Here is an 18,858-nt window from a genome sequence, read left to right as displayed (position 1 = left end):
CCAGATACGATTCGGAATCTGTAAAATGCTAAATATGAAATAAAAAGGAAGCAAAAACTGAACTACCGGACTGGGAAACTCCAGTTCTCACCTCTGCATCTCTTTCATCATGCCTATTTCTCACTCACTTTCATAATACAGTGGGCCGCGCGTAACGTAACGTAACGTTCTTGCGATAATTATTTAAATAATGTTGACAGGGAATATAAAATGACCACGTTGATGTTAAATAAGCCGGTAAAGCCTTAGGATACAGCTAGTATCTAATTTACAACAACAACTCGTATATCTCGTGTACAACAGATCTAAACGTAGTAGGGTACAAAAGTGAAATATTGGAATCATATTTTAATTTAAGCCATTGCTTGATGATTCCATTGTATTCAAAAGTAGCTAGAAGTTTTAACACATAGGTAATAAATGAAACGATCATTATTTCATTAGACTCACAAATACCTGTTAGACGAAAAACCTGTTTCGCACATCCAGTAATTAAAACATACCTACTTAATTTGAATACTTTTGTGTTCTCATGTGCCATACAACTGTCGAAAATAACAATGCATGAATATAACAAATATGAGATAAATTGTAATTGCTTTACAAACACTTTCGCTTTTATTAAGAAACAAGTATTAAACGCTTTTTCGTATAAACGAAAAATGTAATCAATAAAAAAGTAATTATATGTGTTTTTTTTTAATATAATCGAATAAAACATAACTGCGACTTTGAACTGTATTCGATATTACAAATCTAAAAATCTTGATTAATTTAAACTACCAAAGCGCATAGGTTTGCAAACGTACCAGGGTACCTATTAAGGATTTCATACACATACAATATTCAATGATGTGCTCAATTCAGTCTTGATGTAAGGTAGCAAAACATAAAATTGTGGCCCAGCTTTAATCAAATCAAATAAGCTGCTCATAATGCTTCTTAGACATAAGATCTCTAATCATCATCACTATGGCTCAACACTTTTGATGAATCGTATCGCCGATGACAGCTGCCAGAGATGCGAGCGCATGCAACTCCCGAAGCGACAAACCTGTTCCGAACACAGCACCGCCTCCCGTCCGGTGCACCCGCGATTTTTGTTGTTCTCTGTCAATACGGGTGTAATATGCGTGCCGAAGCCGCTAAGCCGCATTGTAAAGCCAGACGGACTAACGGGACCACTGTTATCTGGTCGCATATCGGATTCTCAAACAATCCAAGGATGTTGTACTCACTATTGTAGGTACGTGGCGCAATATGGAAGACTATGACAAAAATAACGGTCCGTATAAAATAAAGCTATAATTTAGAAAAACATTTAAGCACAAAGAATGAATTTTCATAGAAGTAACGGAGCTGTGGAGTTGTTATTGATGAAAGCTGTACTTGGCTAACACATCGTTCTACGAGCTGCATTGCATGTCAATGATCTCACAACAACGGGACATAGATAATAAGTATGTTGCTAGAAATAGATTATGTTAAGAAACCTAGTTTAATAACATAAAAGTAAATCCACATAGCAATTTTTTATGTTGTCATTTTATAATATAAAAGTTAAATAACAATATTTATTGTGGCCAAACAGGATATTGAAAATTACACATTATCGCAACCTAACCCAATTTAATTTTCATTGTTGTTTTAAAAAATCCATTTCGTTTAACGCGTTAAATAACAAAACAATTGATTAGGATTTTCTTACAACTGAAATAAATGTAGAGAAATTATGTTACGGCATAGGGTTAAGTTAAGGGTAGATAGAGAATGGACCATAAGCTCTTATCACCTATTCATTAATTGAGAATTGCTATGTCGTATGGAGTTCAAAATGAGAAATCGAAGGTTCAGTTTACTATCCGGGGATCAAAAACGTAGCACTTACAAAGCTCGACGTTCGTTCGTCCCTTGAAAATGGATAAAAATAGCGCTTCCCACGTACTGACGTCATAAACGCCCATCTTTGCATTACGATTGCTAGTGTCAAAGGTAAATTATATTAGAAATAAAACTTGATACATTTCTCGTAACAAGAATTGATTTTTGATAGAATAAATATTTATTCAACTGAAATACTACTAGCACATAAAAGTAATAGGATCAATTCTCAGGTGTAATATTCTAAAATCTCCAAACTAAAATTGTAAAACGATATCATTATTATAAAGTCAATAATTTAAGTCGAATAGTAAGACTCATGGTGGTTCATAAACTAATACTGTCTTATAATATAAACATTATGATTTTTGAAAATAACGCTTCAAATTCGAGCACAATGTATAAAAAATGTGAACATGTTAATTAAATCGTAGTGAATATATTCCATGGCAATACAAAGTAAGACCTGAACAGAATAATAAAAAAACTTGCTTCGAGGCACAAAAATTTGTCTAGATAATAACAACGTTTACGTAACTTGTTGATAATAAAATTTTGTTAATAATTTAGATATATAACATAGTGTAGTAATAATAACAATAATAAGTAGTATACTTGTTTGCCATTTTAAGTTGTATAAATATATATATATATATATATATATATATATATATATATATATATATATATATATATATATATATATATATATATAATGTAAAGTTAATATTCTTAGATGACTTACAAATATCGAGATAAGCAGTAGATATTTATTCTCATTTCAAGTATATAGTATACTATGTTTTTATATTATGCACGTATAGGAGAAGAGTTTAATTACTGCAGCGTCGAGTCAGCTCAACACAGGCGGGCGTCGAGCCGTCGGCGTCGGGCGGGTGAAAGGGACACGTGGTCCTGATACAGGAAGCCCGGGAGCTAACACACTTTTTATTCTATACGTACACACTCCTAATGTCATCGTACGTATCACCCTGCATCAACTACTCTCATGTCACCGAGACCGAGAACGATGTAATACAATTTAGTCTCATAGCAAACAAACATAATAAAAAATGCCGTATGGTATTGGCTTTTAATTCGAAGAATAACATGAATCATGTTCTTGAAAATATTGACCACCTTTGAGGTGCTTCTGAGAATTTATGCAACACTTATAGTACTTTAGAATTAATTTCCCCATAGTGTAAGAATGTAGGGGAATTACTTCTTAGTGCTTAGTAAAATTATAAGAGTATAAGGAAATTCTACAGGAGTAACCAACCTTTCTGCTCCATACGTCAGATTATAAAATATTAATGGTTAAAAATATTAATAGTCATAGCACTTTAGCTGCCCGCTAACGACATGCTTTCCAACTGTAGTGGGTTGACTGGAAGAGATCTCTGTCAAAGATAAGTCAACCCTGTTCACAACATTAACAATGTAATTTACAAGTTTTATATTATTTTAAAGAATATATATAAAATTTATGAAATGAAAAAAAAAAATCATTTTTATATTCTACTTAATATAAAAAATGTCGAGATGAGGCGGCACTCCTTGTTGAAGAACCTACCTAAGGTAGTTTGAATGTAGTACCACCACAGTATTCAGAGCGGCAGCTTCAAAAATTAAAATTACTCCTATGTTGTCCAACCTCCGATAGGAGCGGAACTCAAAGAAGAAGAATACAAGATATAAAAATAGCTTAAGGAGTATAATGAAGATTCGCCAATAATTTTTTTTAAATCCTAGTCGGAAACTAAATATTCATTTCAAACAGGTCACCGTAAACATCTCAAACTTTGTAACTCGCTAGACAGAAATAAAAAAAAACTTTTCTCTATTCTATTTCCTAAATGAAATGCATCAGTTTCTCGAATGCAGATACGCAATATGAATCCTATAATTTGCAATTGTTTTTTAAATACACATTGGAATTGTTTTTGAATTCCACTATGGCGAAACCATCTAATTAATTCTAATTCGTAATAATAATTATTCGATTGTGATACATTGAGACAGCAACCTAATGGTAGCCTGATATGAATTTAATATTCCCAAACTATTGTATACGTACTTTTGGACGGTATATCGGTTACTGTTTCAATAAGTAGCACGTCATTGGAGGTGCCCTTGTTAGGCAGTTTTGATAAATTCAGACATGTGGTATGTACGTACGACACATGTGGGCCCGCAAAACGGAGAGTACTCACGTGTTTAAATAAACTATAACATAACTAGTAATCGACGCTTAAATCATATCGTGTGGAATATTTCGTTAAATAATTTAAACTATCGTATTACAATATTCAAGAGAGAACAAACATAGTCACAATTTAAGTTAAAAGAATCCTGCAGCTTTAGAGACCTATATTATATAAAGGCAGCAAGGTGTGTTCCATCAAATGACTACAAGAATTCGTGTATAACACCAATTTCAATATCAGTACATTTACTTTTCAAAAGAGAGATAAAAAAGATAGATTGTAAAAAAGAATAACAATTGAGTCCTCAGGAATGGCCACGCATGGAGGGTATCAGGGGCGAAACAGTATACTATGTTATGTCCATGGTACTGCCCATGTCTATAGGCGACGGCTACTACTTCCCATCAGGTAGGCCGTCAGCTTGTTTGCATTCTAGGTTGTATAAAAAAAAAGATATTTTGTCTGAGGGTTAGTTATCACTAAACCAGGAGTATGAGACAGATTCTAACTCTAAATCCTTATAAATATATATTATGGTGGATTTAAACTAAAAGAATAAGTATATAAAATTAAACCAATTCGTTAAATATTAAGGACAAATTTTTAAATTTCTTCCACTTCTTTAATCCTTTAGGAGTGTATTCTTCAAAAGCCAATAAACATCAATTATTGTTTTGTAACAAGAGCCTAAATCTAACATTTCACGAGTCTAAATTCTAAATTAACGAAATTCTATACAAACTTTCAACCCCATCTTACCCTCTAAGGTGTGAAATTTTCAAAATTCCTTGTTTATTGTTCATCAACGCTATATAAAGTACTCATGTGCATGTGCAGGTTCATTTGTACGTTGATATATGGATAATCAGCATTCTCTTTCATATATGTAGATAGATTATCAAAAGAAAATACGAACGAGGTGCTTTCAACACAAAAATACATATTTGAAAAATATTTTACATTATCATGGAATAAGTACACATATACTTATTAGTCAAATACTTCACTATAGGAATTAATTTGGAATGAATAATCAAATTTTTTTTTGTCACAAGTTACTAAGATTACGCATATAATTTACATACTTTTCCCATACAATTACACCAATAGCGGTTTGCTCCGTTTGGTTCTCAAGCTTAGTTACCTTTTATTATTAAAAACAACGAACATCTCAGAGAACAACATACAATACACAAACCCGAGCGAATGTATAATAAAAAGTTCTTTAATTAAATTGGCACAACAAAGAATTAAGTCTTGGAGCTCATTTACGTAAAGCAACATGCCTGCCTACCATTATCTATATATTACATTTTTGGATCAAACTAATAGTACTGAGGTAGAGAAAATAGGAAACGTCTGCAAACGTAATGTGCTCGCTCCTATTGTGAATGCTCCAAAATTATATCCAATAAAAAAGTTGATTAGTGTAATGTATTCGTGAGTCCTTTGTATGCCATTTTCATGATTAAAGATTCTTTATGAATTGTTAAAAATGCTGTAGACTCAAAGACATTATCGAATTTGTATTAATTTACTTTTATTAGCAAATTACAATGCCTTCTTTTGCAATTTAATACAAACTATGTGAGTATCCAGTTTATTAGTAATTAAATAACATTTATTTTATTAGTTTTAATCTATATACCGAGGATAATAAAAATATTCATTAGATTTGATATCGGTATATCGTTTCATTTGTGCATATCTCATCGACAAGTCCTTGAGCCAGTGGCTCATTATCTTAACTTGTTATGCTGATCATATTAGCTCATTCATTGTACGTATTAGTCTCTTGATAAATTATAAATCATTCGCATCAACTGTATCTGCATTGTGCATCTAAGACTACATACTATGACAACGGTAGTTTATATTGTTAGATAGGATTGCTACTACCACATACTATTAAACATCTACAAAATTTTTATCGAGAGTGATACATAGTCTGTCTCTATCTTATAGGAATTCTAGAGAAAGATGGCGCACAATGTCGTATCGCATTCGCCTCGAAACCCTTCATAGTAGACTCTCGGTGGGCGGGCAGCGCGCGCACACTGCCCCGGTCGATACTACAACAGACTCCCATGTTTTTTTATGTCCTTTCGCGTCACGAATTACCCAATAAAGAAGAATTCCAATTACTAAACGTAATTTATCGAGTAAATTTTATGATGTGCTAAGAAATCGATAATGACTTAGGTTACATTTTTCTAGAAGAAAACACTTTTTATTCATGTAGCATTTAAAAACCAAGATTAGAAATGGCGGGAACTTATACGTACGCATTTCGCGGGAATATACAAACGAGTTCTAATATACAAAAGGATCTAAAATATATAAGATTTTGTTAACCACAGTTTTCAAAAAATTGCATGATATTTCGACTTCGATATAAAAAATCCAAATAGTCTAATAACCTACTACTAATAATAATATAATACTGATTTAGTAATTTATTTTAATGTTAAAAACATACCTGGAGATTATGGTGTGGTTGCGTTAGATGCAACTGCTGCTGCTGTGACATGTGTAAGTGGTCGATGGGCGGCGGCGCCGGTCGTGGGCGATAGCCACCATAGCCTCGGTAACGAGCCCAGTCACCACCCGCTGCTTGTTGGTGCTGCTCAGCCATATGTTTGAGCGTTTGTGCGGCAGGTGACATCTCGCCACCACCATACGGCCGCGGAGCAGGCTCGCCTTCTGACGGTTCCAGGCCCATACCATTGCCATTGAGTTTGCTGCCATCGAGATCGAAATCCTTCATAAATTCCGAATAGCCTGATATCTCTGTAATGAGATCTTCGAAGGCATCTTCACCGTCTTCTTCACCAATAAGATCGGCTAAGACGGGGAAGGCGGAGGCCGCGTCGCGTTCCAGGGCCGCCGCACATTCATCGAGGCCAACAAATTCATCGTCCGCTACTTCGGACTTGCATTCTGCCTTACATTCACGTTCGCAGTCCAGAGGCGTAGGCACTCTGGGTGGAGGTTGCTGCGGTGGAGGTGAACTGGAAGTCTTGACAGCATTAGCTAGCGCTTTCACTGTGACGTTGGTGGAGATCTGTTGTGGGTGCGAGTCTGCAGCGGAAGTTGTAAACTCCAACTGTTGCACTATTTCTACAGAGAACTTAGTTAGTGCCTCGCCTGCGCCGCCCCCGCCACCGACGCACTGCAGTTTAGCTGGTGGCTCGTAATCACCGCATCCAAACTTTTGTTGCTGCAACAACAAAAAACAAATTATAGTTCTCATCAGAAACTTAACGCTAATTTAAACATGTTACACAAAAAAAATATTTGATAATTAATAAGTAAATATATTATATTATAACTATGTTGGTAAACAAGAAAGTATACGGCCATAATTAAGGCATATCATTTATAAATATTAAGCAATGTGTAACAGAAAAGTCGATTGTATGGAACTATTGTAATACATATATTATAATCAAATCAACCGTTAATTGTCCAGTACTGAATATAGGCCCCCCTCTATTGTTGGGTGTTGCCACGCTTGACAGGCGGATTGGCAACAGCAGTTAGGCCTTGAAGATGTTTTGGATAGATGCTGCTGTCCGTCCCTCGACTATTAAGTTTCCTTAGTCGTTTCTTACGACACCCACAGGAAAGAATGAGGTGGCTTATTCTATGCTGTGACCACACAACAATTTTAACTTCGTGTAATAAAATATGTAAGTGAGTTTTCAAATGCTTTGCAAATAAGCTAACAGGTGATAGCCCACCTGATGATAAGTGGAATCCGTCATCTTTAATAATAATAATAATAATAAATTTATTTGCTTTAAATAGGGTAGGTATAAACAACACCATAGATATCACAACATATAATGAGCGACCTGTGATACCTATTATTACACCATCAAAAATATTGAAAATTATACAACTGTTTTCGAAAATTGACAAATAATTGCAACGCTGCCACAGTTTGGTAAACAAAAGTCAAAAACGCTATTAATGAAGTGATTAAATCCTTACTAATATTATAAATATAAAAGTGAGTTTGTTTATTATAATACCTTATAGCACCTAACGGCTTAACCAATCACTATTAAATTTATTAAATTAGTATACACGTACTATATGAGACGGAGAAGGATATAGGCTACTTGTTATCCCGCCAGTAAATATATCCCGGTCACGTGGACGAAGTCGCCGGTAAAAGCTAGTATAATTTTAATCCAATATCGAGTCTTTTAGACTTCTATCATGTATTACATAGCGCCGTCACGTCGCCAAACAACAAATAATAGAATATTTTCATGCCCTCATCATTTCCAATTATGTTCCTTATCACATTCGAAATAAACGTAATTAGTCAAATCCATTAATGTATAACGAGGATGTTACTGTTAGATTTGCACTTTGAACCGGATCTTTACCTATCTATGGATTCCAGATGGAATTCTCATTCGTGATCTTCAATACTAAATACTATAGTATTTTAGATAATTTATCAGATATTATCCAAAAAGCAGAAACTGACTGATCAGGGTAGAGCCGAAACCACGGAAAAAGTTTAAATATATATAAATGTATATAAACATAATGTGGATTTTAACAAATTCACGCAGGGGAAGACGCAAAAAATAATTTATATATAAAATACTCGTAGTATCTAAGAAAGCCGAATTATGAATGCTAAGAACGAACATTTGTTTTGTGAAAACAACCCATGCCCATAATAAAGCACATATTGTGACAGAAACCAAAGCAAAATTTTTAGAAACGCCGACTACCAGTCCTATTTATAGCAGTATACCCTGTAAGGTCAACCTTCACGTGGTCTCCAGAGGGAGACCCCTACGTACTATTATTCTAAATTCCAGATATATTCATCACGATGGGCTAACTGACCTGCCTTTAAATTTCTTATTGAAATCCCGCCAGCGAATACTGTTAGCGCAGGCGGAATTACCATTCCATTATCGTAAAAAAAAAATTGGGTACGTAGATATTAAATTAGGTACAATATTCCGGTAATCTATCCAACCAAAGCCTAAGTCAACCATAGTATTTGTTTAAACTTGACGTAATCTATTATATCTATTCTATATATGTATTTATTAATTCTGAAATAATCTCAAGACTATGATTATGTATTATATATTTACATAAGACTAAGATTATTCTACATTTGTAAAATTCCCACTGCATTTTTTATTAATTTAATAATTTGCTAGCAAAATTACAATAATTTCGATAGAAAAGACTTGAGATTACTATATATAATTCTATATTCTTAATCTATGTATACATTACACGACGGCAATTTTAATTATTCACTTATTTATATGCTTTTGTACTTTCACTTATAGATATTAGGTTATAACAAAAATATACACAGGTGGACTTATTCCTTAAAGGGACTTCTTCCAGTCTATCTTGAGAATTTTATAAACTTGCTGTGTTTTGGGTTTCCGACAATTGTTTCGAATTCATCGGTAAGACTTCTTCGTCGAAAACTACAAACACAAAAAATTCATAAAACTTCCATGAGCACGTATATAGCCATCGTTAAAAAATGAATGTAAGTTTTAAAAATAATATTATTAATCTAAGAAAAATACCTACTTATTACTTATACATCATACAGCTTATAAAATTTAACAATATTAATATAACAACATTTATACGTAAATGAATTATGACAAACAAAAGAAAAACACTGTCACGTCAGTAAATATGTAACATTCATGGTCTATGTACAAGTAAGTCAAAACAGACGTCAGACTCGGTATGTACGCTGTGAGCAAACATGACTAAAATTCTGGTATTTTAACATCGTAGTATTTTCCAATTCCGATTGATATAGATATAATCTTAATTTAACTCTGATAAATTTTCTCGTTAGTAAATCATGGGATGATATGTTGCAAGATGATTGTGATTCGATAGCGCCTTGCAAATCAGCACATTGTACAAGTCGTTGGTGTACACGAGTAATTACAAATAGTTAAAGGTTGCATATTTTTTGATATGAATACGTAACGTAGATACAATATATTAATTAATCGTAAAAAATAGTTCAATACTGGCCCTTACCGATCTCTTGTCTATAGATTTCAAGGTCTAACTTGGTTCGTTTTTATTCTCTTTTATTGTTTATATCTATAACCTCGTTTTTGATAAGTATAAAAATTGCCAGAATATTATTTGAAGATGATATTTCTTTGATATTTAACGATAATAGACGACGACATTTCTTAATTAATGTTATTTATCAAAATATGCGAGCAACTTAACTCGTGAACATGAGCATTTATTTTTTTATTGCACAAAAGTGACAAACAAGCATATAGTCCGTCTGATGGTAAACAGTCACTGTAGCCTATAGACTCCTGCAACACTAGGATGGAGTCACGTCACTAAGGGTGTCGACTAAAGAAACCTTAATACACCATTTTTAAAAAACCGTCCTGTAGTCTCTAGGAAAAATCTCGTTCACGAGAGAAAACTCTTATGAGACTTATTTACCAACGTTTTCCACTTTCATTTTATTTTCTGTAAGAGAAATTGCTACAAATAATGAAATAAATTTAAAATATCTTCATTAGTTATTTGGAAAAACTACAGAATTCTTTGACAAACTGATAGAATATGAGATTAAATTCAATATTTGTTAACTTCTAATTAGATCATTCGTGTGTAAACATCTTTACCCTACCACAGTACCCAAAAATTTACCTAAGTACCCAGTCACATTTCACTCTTTAACAGAATGTAAACTATTTACAGGCAGCAGAATAAATTATTGAAATAGAGGTGAGTTATGCGAATTACGTAAATTAAAATCTTACAAGTTAAAAAATCTGCGAGATTATTTTGTAAAATTACATACATTAATTAATTACATTCTGTCTATGTAATCAACGATTGTATGTAAGTACTATAGTTATAAAATACGTCAGAAAACAACGCGGGCGCACGGAGGTCGTCGCGGTGAGCGGCGCGAGACAATGCGAGGCGTTTGTTGTGAAACTTGCGCAGTTTGCACAATCTCTTAACCAGCCCTAGCCCTGGTCTCATCTACTTACCGCATTTTTAGTATACTATTATCGTAATTAAAATCATAATAGTTAAACACGAGTAAACAGTACAAATATAATGAAAATACTGTAGACGTGCGAAATTCTCTATTGATAATCTCAACGTCCTGCAGATCTCCTTGTTTGTACTTGAGTCTACAATTTACCTCCATTATAATATATTGTATTCATATTCATCGATTGTTCAATAGCTAAAACTTCAGAATACCAAATGTCGTTTATGATGTTTTATTACTGTTGGTACTAAAGTAAATTATATTCTAGTAAGTAATAAAAAAAACCATATGGTTAGTTTAAAAAAGAGAAATTTCTTAACCAATGAACAACAATTCGGGTGACTACCTACTCTGTATATCGATCCGAAACTAGAAATATGAAATTTTTTTGAATGTATCTTGTATATGTATGTAACATAATAATATTCCATATGTTTAGGTTTTGGAAATACAAAAATATTATAGTTCCAGGTAATACAGGAGCTACAGTGGCAGGAATGTGTAGCGAATTTATTCCATTATTATAAAAAATTATACTTACTCACTTAAGCAATCATGCCTGCAATTTTGTTCCCCTCAGTATTTATTGGGTTAATTGAGTAATTAATAATAAAAAAATATATATCTGAATAATTAGAATTATTCACTTTATTATATAATTTTATCAGACAAATATAAAGTCCAAACATGCCTGTTTTGTATTCCATTTTGTATTTCTAGCCTCTCCAACTAATTTTTGCAAAAATAATTAAATGTACAGACTTTTGACCCCTTATACTCAACGCTGTTTTGTATAGTTAAATATATAATGTAAAGTTGAATAGAATTTAGATAAAAAAACAAGAAAAGATAGTTAAAGAAGTAAAAATCACTTTAAAGGAGTCCAAATTAAAACTGCTCTCGATTACTACGAAACTTGTTAACTTTATCTCTTCACATTAAACAATAGTTATAGAACAGTAGTAAATAACAATATAAATGTCGCGTGCGGGCTGTAATCTGTAGCGAGCATGAGGCACGGGATACCAGCGGCGTGCGGTGCCAGAGGGTCAAGTCAATTGAAGTCGACCTGCATCCGGTGTACCGACAACGTGGCGCGTACGCACAACGTGTGGAATAGTAATTGCATTAATACATTAATTAATTGCAAATTACATTTTAAACACTTTTCAGATCAATGTAAACTACTCGCGAAACTATTGTTTGAAAATCTTATAAATCTCCCAATAATATACTTAACAATTTAAGTCACTTCCGTTCATTGAAAATCAATAAATATGTAGGTACAAACAACAAACATTATTATTATTATCATTCGTAAAAAAGAATTCTATATTAACTATAAAAAAAATATGACAAAATGAGTATGACACCAACATGGGAGTAAACGCTAACAAGAATTTCATTAAAAACATATTGTTTGAATAATTTGTCAACAAGTCAACAAATTCCGTCGTAAATATAACAATGTACTACGAGCAATAACGATTATGTATATCAAGCAAACACGTGATATAAAACAAGGATGTTTTCTTACAACTTGTGACTACAGTACTCAATAATTACGCGCGAGAACAAATAGTTCCGGCCAAGGTTCTAAGGATATATTCTAAAAATATATGAATATCAACTAGATAAGTACTTATCTATGCAAGTGTATGAACAAAATTCACACAAAATTTATTATAACAATAGAATAAAAATAGGAGTACCAGGAAAAATTGTTATATTATTACTAAGCGGTATCAGCGTCTCTTGTTTAGATATCTATAGAATTTTTGATGACGTCAAGTAACTATTTAATACCTGTAATATCTATTTATCCAGATATCTTAGAAACACATACAGAGAGAGAGAGAGATAGATAGACTTACAGATATCCAGAATGGTAGAAACTGGCGACCACTTGAGTAGCCATTAGTTTAGTTAACCTGGAAGCGTTGTTTATAAACAAGAAATATATCGACTGACAGAGAAAAAGAGAGAGAGAGACAAAGAGAAAGAAATAGTTAAAAGATATACATATTTATATAGAAAGTAATGGATGAATATATTGATTGTTGTTATGTTATGTTATGTCGATTTTGTAAATTTTATTTTATTTATTCTTTATTACAAAATAAAAAAAAATGTACAAGTGACGAGTTTAATGCGAGCTAACCATTAGGTAAAAACAGAAAGCGTATGAAGGGAAGTGGTGATGAAAAAGCTGTGACGTAATTATTTTAACATACTAAGATATATTATACATTAACAATATAAATTATATGTTAACAGGCTCTTTGTATCTTCTACCGCTTGTACAACGGATTATGTTCTGAAGGACTTTTCGATGTGATGCCTACAGCCACCTTTCACCATTACACAGCTCGCCATCGGCAGGAAATCCATCCTCATATCTTAGACCACAATTATCACTCACAGTGCGGTTTCAGAGGAACTTTCTCCTGCGAACACTCAGGTTGTGGAATAATCTTCCTGCCGAGGCTTTTCCGTAGAGACTACATCATGGAGGTTTTCAAAACGGGCATATTAAAATTTCTTAAGGGTCAGTAGCTTACGCGTGACATTCCTAATGTTACAAGCGTCCATAGGTAACGGTAACCCCGTATACTTGTTGTCATCAAAGTAGTACATATATATATATATATATATACTATAATAGGTGAATAGATCACCCCTTCCCTTCCTGAGCGTGACGTAAGTGGCGATTTAGGGATGGCGAGAAATGGGCAGTAGCGTCCGTCTTAAAACATCTCCAAAGCCTGAGCCTGCCAGTTTTCAATCCATCTGCTAAGCGTAGCAACTACTGGAAAAACCCCCTTAAGAAGGAAGCTATGTTCAGCACTGAACAGTTAAAGGTTGATATAATGATGATGATATATAAAATAAATGCGTTGGAAATGCGAACACTGCGCAAAATTTGCGAAGTAAACTGTTACTCATATACGAAATATAGTATCATGTATAAAAGAGTTGAATTAAAGCAAGTCGGTGTAAAAATGAGAAAGAATTTGTTACATTGGTTTGGTCATATGAAAAAAATTGTCGGATGAATAACGAAACAACATATACAATGCGAAAGTAGAAGGGCGCACAGACTAACTTAAAAATATTTCTGAGGACTAAAACGTTCATAGTGTGTAAAGTGTTCATAAGTGCCTCATATCAGACATTGCATTAACTTTCTTATCCTGAACCGAACCGAAAAAGTCACAACTTTATAGCTTCAATTAACGTACTCGGCACTGGTCGATTCACAACATGGTACTAAGAAATATAATTTTATCTGCGTTGTTATAAAGTAATATTAGATTATCCACTTTTTGCTAAGATTAACCCATAAACCAAAAATGGACACTGTTTGATTATCATTTTTCTGATGTTAAAAACTCAACCCTATTTTAAATCTAAGCATAATACAATTTTTTAAAATTCCTCATCATAGTTTAGAACAATAATTATTTAATTCCTTTAGCTACTAGGAAGTCCTAGTAATTAAAGTATATGTAAATATCATTAGCTTTAATAGTCATTTAGCTTTGAAACGAATTGAAAGAAGATCTATTTGTTTATTGATATTTCTAAAGCAAACTCTTTTAGAAAAATAAACACCTAGTGATATTATTATATTATAAATTTACTGCTAATATTTAAAAAGAATAACGATACAATATGAAAACAATACTAATTACAATAAACAACTATATAAAATAAATCCTTTTAAATTTAATACCTATATTTGAAAGATTAAATAAACCCGCAAACCATAATAAGGATCTAGATTTTTTCATGCTCTAAATAAACATATGATAGTTTTATCCCACAATATTTTAACAAAAAAAATCTCTAAATAGGATTTAGTGTCTGTATAAGTTTTTCATAATGTATTTATTATCTGGGCTGACAAAAAAAAACAGAATAACCGTCTGCTAGATAATTCATACGCTTGGTAATGTTACCCCATCTATCACAAAATAAACATTAAATTTAACATTAAATGTAAAATTAAAAATTGACTTAATTAAGTGGATTTTTAATTTTACATAATTAACCTCACTTTTGGCCAGTTTTGTTACGATTTCCCCTTACACTTTCGTATAAATTGAAGCACTTCTGTCAAATAGGATTATATGTATAGGTACTGGTAGTTTTATCTTGTTTAATTTAGATAAAGGTAAAAATCAACCTGTGGCGGCGTCTCTTTTTCTATCTGTGACTAAACAAGATAATAAAATATAAAAGGGTTCGCTGAAAAACACCTTACAAGACACACTATGTATTGATGCTTAAGATTTCATAGTTAAAAAAATTAAGTAAACACTCGGCGACTGGTTGTTGGTGTATGGAGCAGAATAGTTGTCGTCGTGTTTTCATTTAGCGGAGGATTAAAACTTAACGGCTTCTACTGTACAGGTGGTCGTTTTATGCAAAATGAGAAACAGGTCAAAAGATAAGACATAATTTAGACGTATTTAGTCTACTTATTAACTAATACAACTTTAATGAACGATTTAATTCGTTTTATTAGATTGCAATTATGGTTTATTTCGAACAAATCCGATCATCTAAATGTAAATAACTACTCGGGTGGAAGTGGGATCGACAGACAAGGTCATCTGCTAAGTCGAGTGTTTGATCAATGCACGTCGAGGCGACTGGCGTTATGCGCTGTACAAAGACACTTTCTGCTCTACCTACTACGATCATATCCAGCGCGTATTACTTGCTTTGCCACACTCAACACGCTTTCACCTTAAAAGCCGGAATAAATCTATTGGAACAATATGTATTAAAAAAAAGTAAAAGGCAAAAACGTTGATACTACTAAACCTAATGAATTAGTATTTATTATGTATTTAGTATTATTTAAATGTTTTGCTTGTAGAGCTACTCAGTTATGGTGATTACATAATAAGTTTAAAATTAATCCATAACCATTTTTATAAAACTTGCGATACATGATATTTGTAAATTCTAACCAAAAATAAAAAGTGATACATTTCTTAATTAAAATGTAAGTAGATATTATACTATTGTAACAATAAACGACAAACTTGCGTTCAATTGTAAAACCAAATACGATATTATTGGATGATTATAAGATAAATATTTAAAATTATTGCATGGACATAGCTGACTAAGGCATGACTCATAGAAACCACGACAATACAACAACTGATAAAATTAAAGAGTAGTCGAGAATTACACATCAGTTTTGTTGAAGCAAACTTCTGAACTCAATAAAGAAGTAGTATTCATATTAACTCACCACATGAACACTGCTATGAACTCCGCTGATTGCCGGCAGCTCGGGTTTACGTTCACTTTTCTTCGCTTGACGCTTGGCTTTACCCTCCAGGAAACGTTTCTGCAATGCGCTAGTCTCCAGATTCTGTTGCTCACACGCGCCCGTGAAGGACTGGTCAAATCTGGGTACGCATTCTGATTGCCTTCTTCTATACGTTTCAATTCTGCGTCTGTAACAATATATACAATATTCATATTGCGAATTGAGTTACCATCAAATTACTTTTTTCGGGCATACTTAGACTATCAATATTGTTGTTATATGTTGTCCTTGGTCAGCTGTTTAAGCCGCAATTATTCAAATTGCTCTACTTTAGTATCTTTACGTAGTAAGGTATATTTTACTTTAAAAAATATCTTTACAATATCTCAGCCCTTACACTGACTGTCTGATAAATAATGCGCAACCTTCACTATTGTCTAGTAGCATTTTTTTCAACTTTCCATAAACACTTTTTATGGTATCTCTACGTATTACTCTAGCATTAATTCACTTAGTATACGCTAAAGTATAGTGAGGTGCAGGTGCATATGCAACAAAACGATTATAATATTAAAACTAATTTAAAAATTATGAACGGAACAATACAGTGCATAGCAATCTAAAACAATTCGAAGTCACAGGTAGATACAACAAACAACGTTTCAACCGATGTTCAGTCAGCCGCAACACTTGAGCGCGGTCACCTTGAGCAAATGTTAATGCGAACACTGTCTGCTACATAAAAAAATCATTACTACAGCTTTTCATTTATTCAAGAGTATCGTTAACTGGCGATGAAATACATGTACTCAAGGTTGATGACAACTTGTACTTGGAATCCTTCAATGCGCGATCATGAAGACCAACATAAAATGAGTTATGATTTCAACTGACTTCAAAAAGGAGGTTCTCAATTTGGTTGTATTTTTTTATGTTATTTTATCATTTATGCCCGTCAGTTAACTATAAACTGATTCAGAAAATTCTTTTCCTACCTAAAAGGATATATTTACAGAGTGGTCCCGTAGAAATTTTATCAAAATCGGTATAGTAGTTTAGTTTTTAAATCAAAATAACTGGTTTTGTCACAAATAAAACCCGTTTTTTTTTTGTGAACATAACCTCTTATTGTGTGAACGTTACGCCATATCTCAGCCATTTCTAAATCTATTTTGATAATTTCCTTTGCAATTAATAGATTTTATTCACATGTTGATGATGCGAAGCAAGATGTATTTGATAATTTAATAAATCTTTATGCAATCCACAACATTTATTCTCTTATTTGTACTATAACAATTTTATAATTTTACAATCTTTTACAAGCGTTTACAATCGTTACAAAATTGGTGTAAAGAAAAATGATAAGGTCTTATTTATTAAGCAAATAAAAATCTTGATATGAATTCGTTGGTGTTTTAATTGATTAATAGACGATGTACAACCGTAACTGTGGATGTAGAAGAATAAAATTTTCAGTTCTTTCAAAGGTGAGAATGAAATTTAAATAAGATTAAGCAAAAGATCCACACGTGTGGAAGTTAAGAAGACAGTTAAAATAATTACATTATCAAAAAATATCATGAAAGGGAAATAAAGATTACGCAAACCGATTGCATTGTTTAACGCTGTGTCGGTCATAAGTCGATGAAAAATTAAAAGACAACATTTCGTTACTATTTCATTTTATTCTTGATACGATTGAGTGAGCAAGAAAGAAACGAGATTGTTTGCCTATTATAATGATTTTATCTATGCGAATACTAATTTAACTACGTTCGCCTCCTATCTACAATATTTACGCTTGACAAAGTCGATAATATGCTGAAATAATTCGCAATATACTTGTTTTAATGAGGATACCAATTTGTCAATTAGTGATGAATTGACTCGTAATTCAGCTATATCAACCTAAATGCGTAATTATTTTCCTGGTGCGTAAACGTAATGGGATGAACATAGGATTCAAATATGCAGCCCAGCAAATGCAATTCGATTCACCTATATACATAACAATTACTTAGTTGTTATAGCAGCAGTTAGGTAACGGAATCAGTCTGGTATATTAACAACTGTGTTATTACATAATACTGTGTACTAGTACTCAGTAGTATACGAACTACGAACATCACTCGGCATTCCGATAGTTATATCAGTGACTGTAGAGGTATATATCAATTGCTATTATCTACATAATATTACTGCCTACTCACTAACATACCTTATGTTGATTAGGTGCTTATGTACTTACTTGTTAAATATACAGTATATGTTTGGATGATGCTCAAACATAAGTAAAGATCTACGACCCGAGTATTTTTGTTAGCACACTAGATTTATAACATTGATTTGGCTTTTGCTATAATTAGTTATAATTATTTTTAATGAATAAATAAATAAATAAAATATCT

At 32.6% G+C, this 18,858-nt stretch overlaps 1 protein-coding gene and 1 long non-coding RNA gene across 2 annotated transcripts in view; one reads left to right on the top strand and one right to left on the bottom strand.

The window, feature by feature from the left end:
• The window catches only part of LOC113523360 (neurogenic protein mastermind-like), a 40,924-nt gene that overhangs the window by 7,829 nt on the left and 14,237 nt on the right, over positions 1 to 18,858 (bottom strand). The window contains exons 2-3 of the mRNA XM_026909300.3: positions 16,427 to 16,634; positions 6,571 to 7,311 (exon numbers count right to left, since the gene is read on the bottom strand). Coding sequence (XP_026765101.2) covers positions 6,571 to 7,311; positions 16,427 to 16,634 — 949 coding nt within the window. The remainder of the gene's footprint in view (positions 1 to 6,570; positions 7,312 to 16,426; positions 16,635 to 18,858) is intronic.
• Positions 1,073 to 2,978, top strand: LOC128200853 (uncharacterized). The gene is made up of 2 exons (XR_008252917.1): positions 1,073 to 1,460; positions 2,706 to 2,978. It is a non-coding gene; the product is annotated as an uncharacterized LOC128200853 (long non-coding RNA).

This window comes from Galleria mellonella, unplaced genomic scaffold (genome assembly GCF_026898425.1).
Source record: "Galleria mellonella isolate WM207_F2 unplaced genomic scaffold, CSIRO_AGI_GalMel_v1 utg300, whole genome shotgun sequence".
Taxonomy (NCBI): Eukaryota; Metazoa; Arthropoda; class Insecta; order Lepidoptera; family Pyralidae; genus Galleria; species Galleria mellonella.
This window is presented reverse-complemented; position numbering and strand designations above follow the sequence as displayed.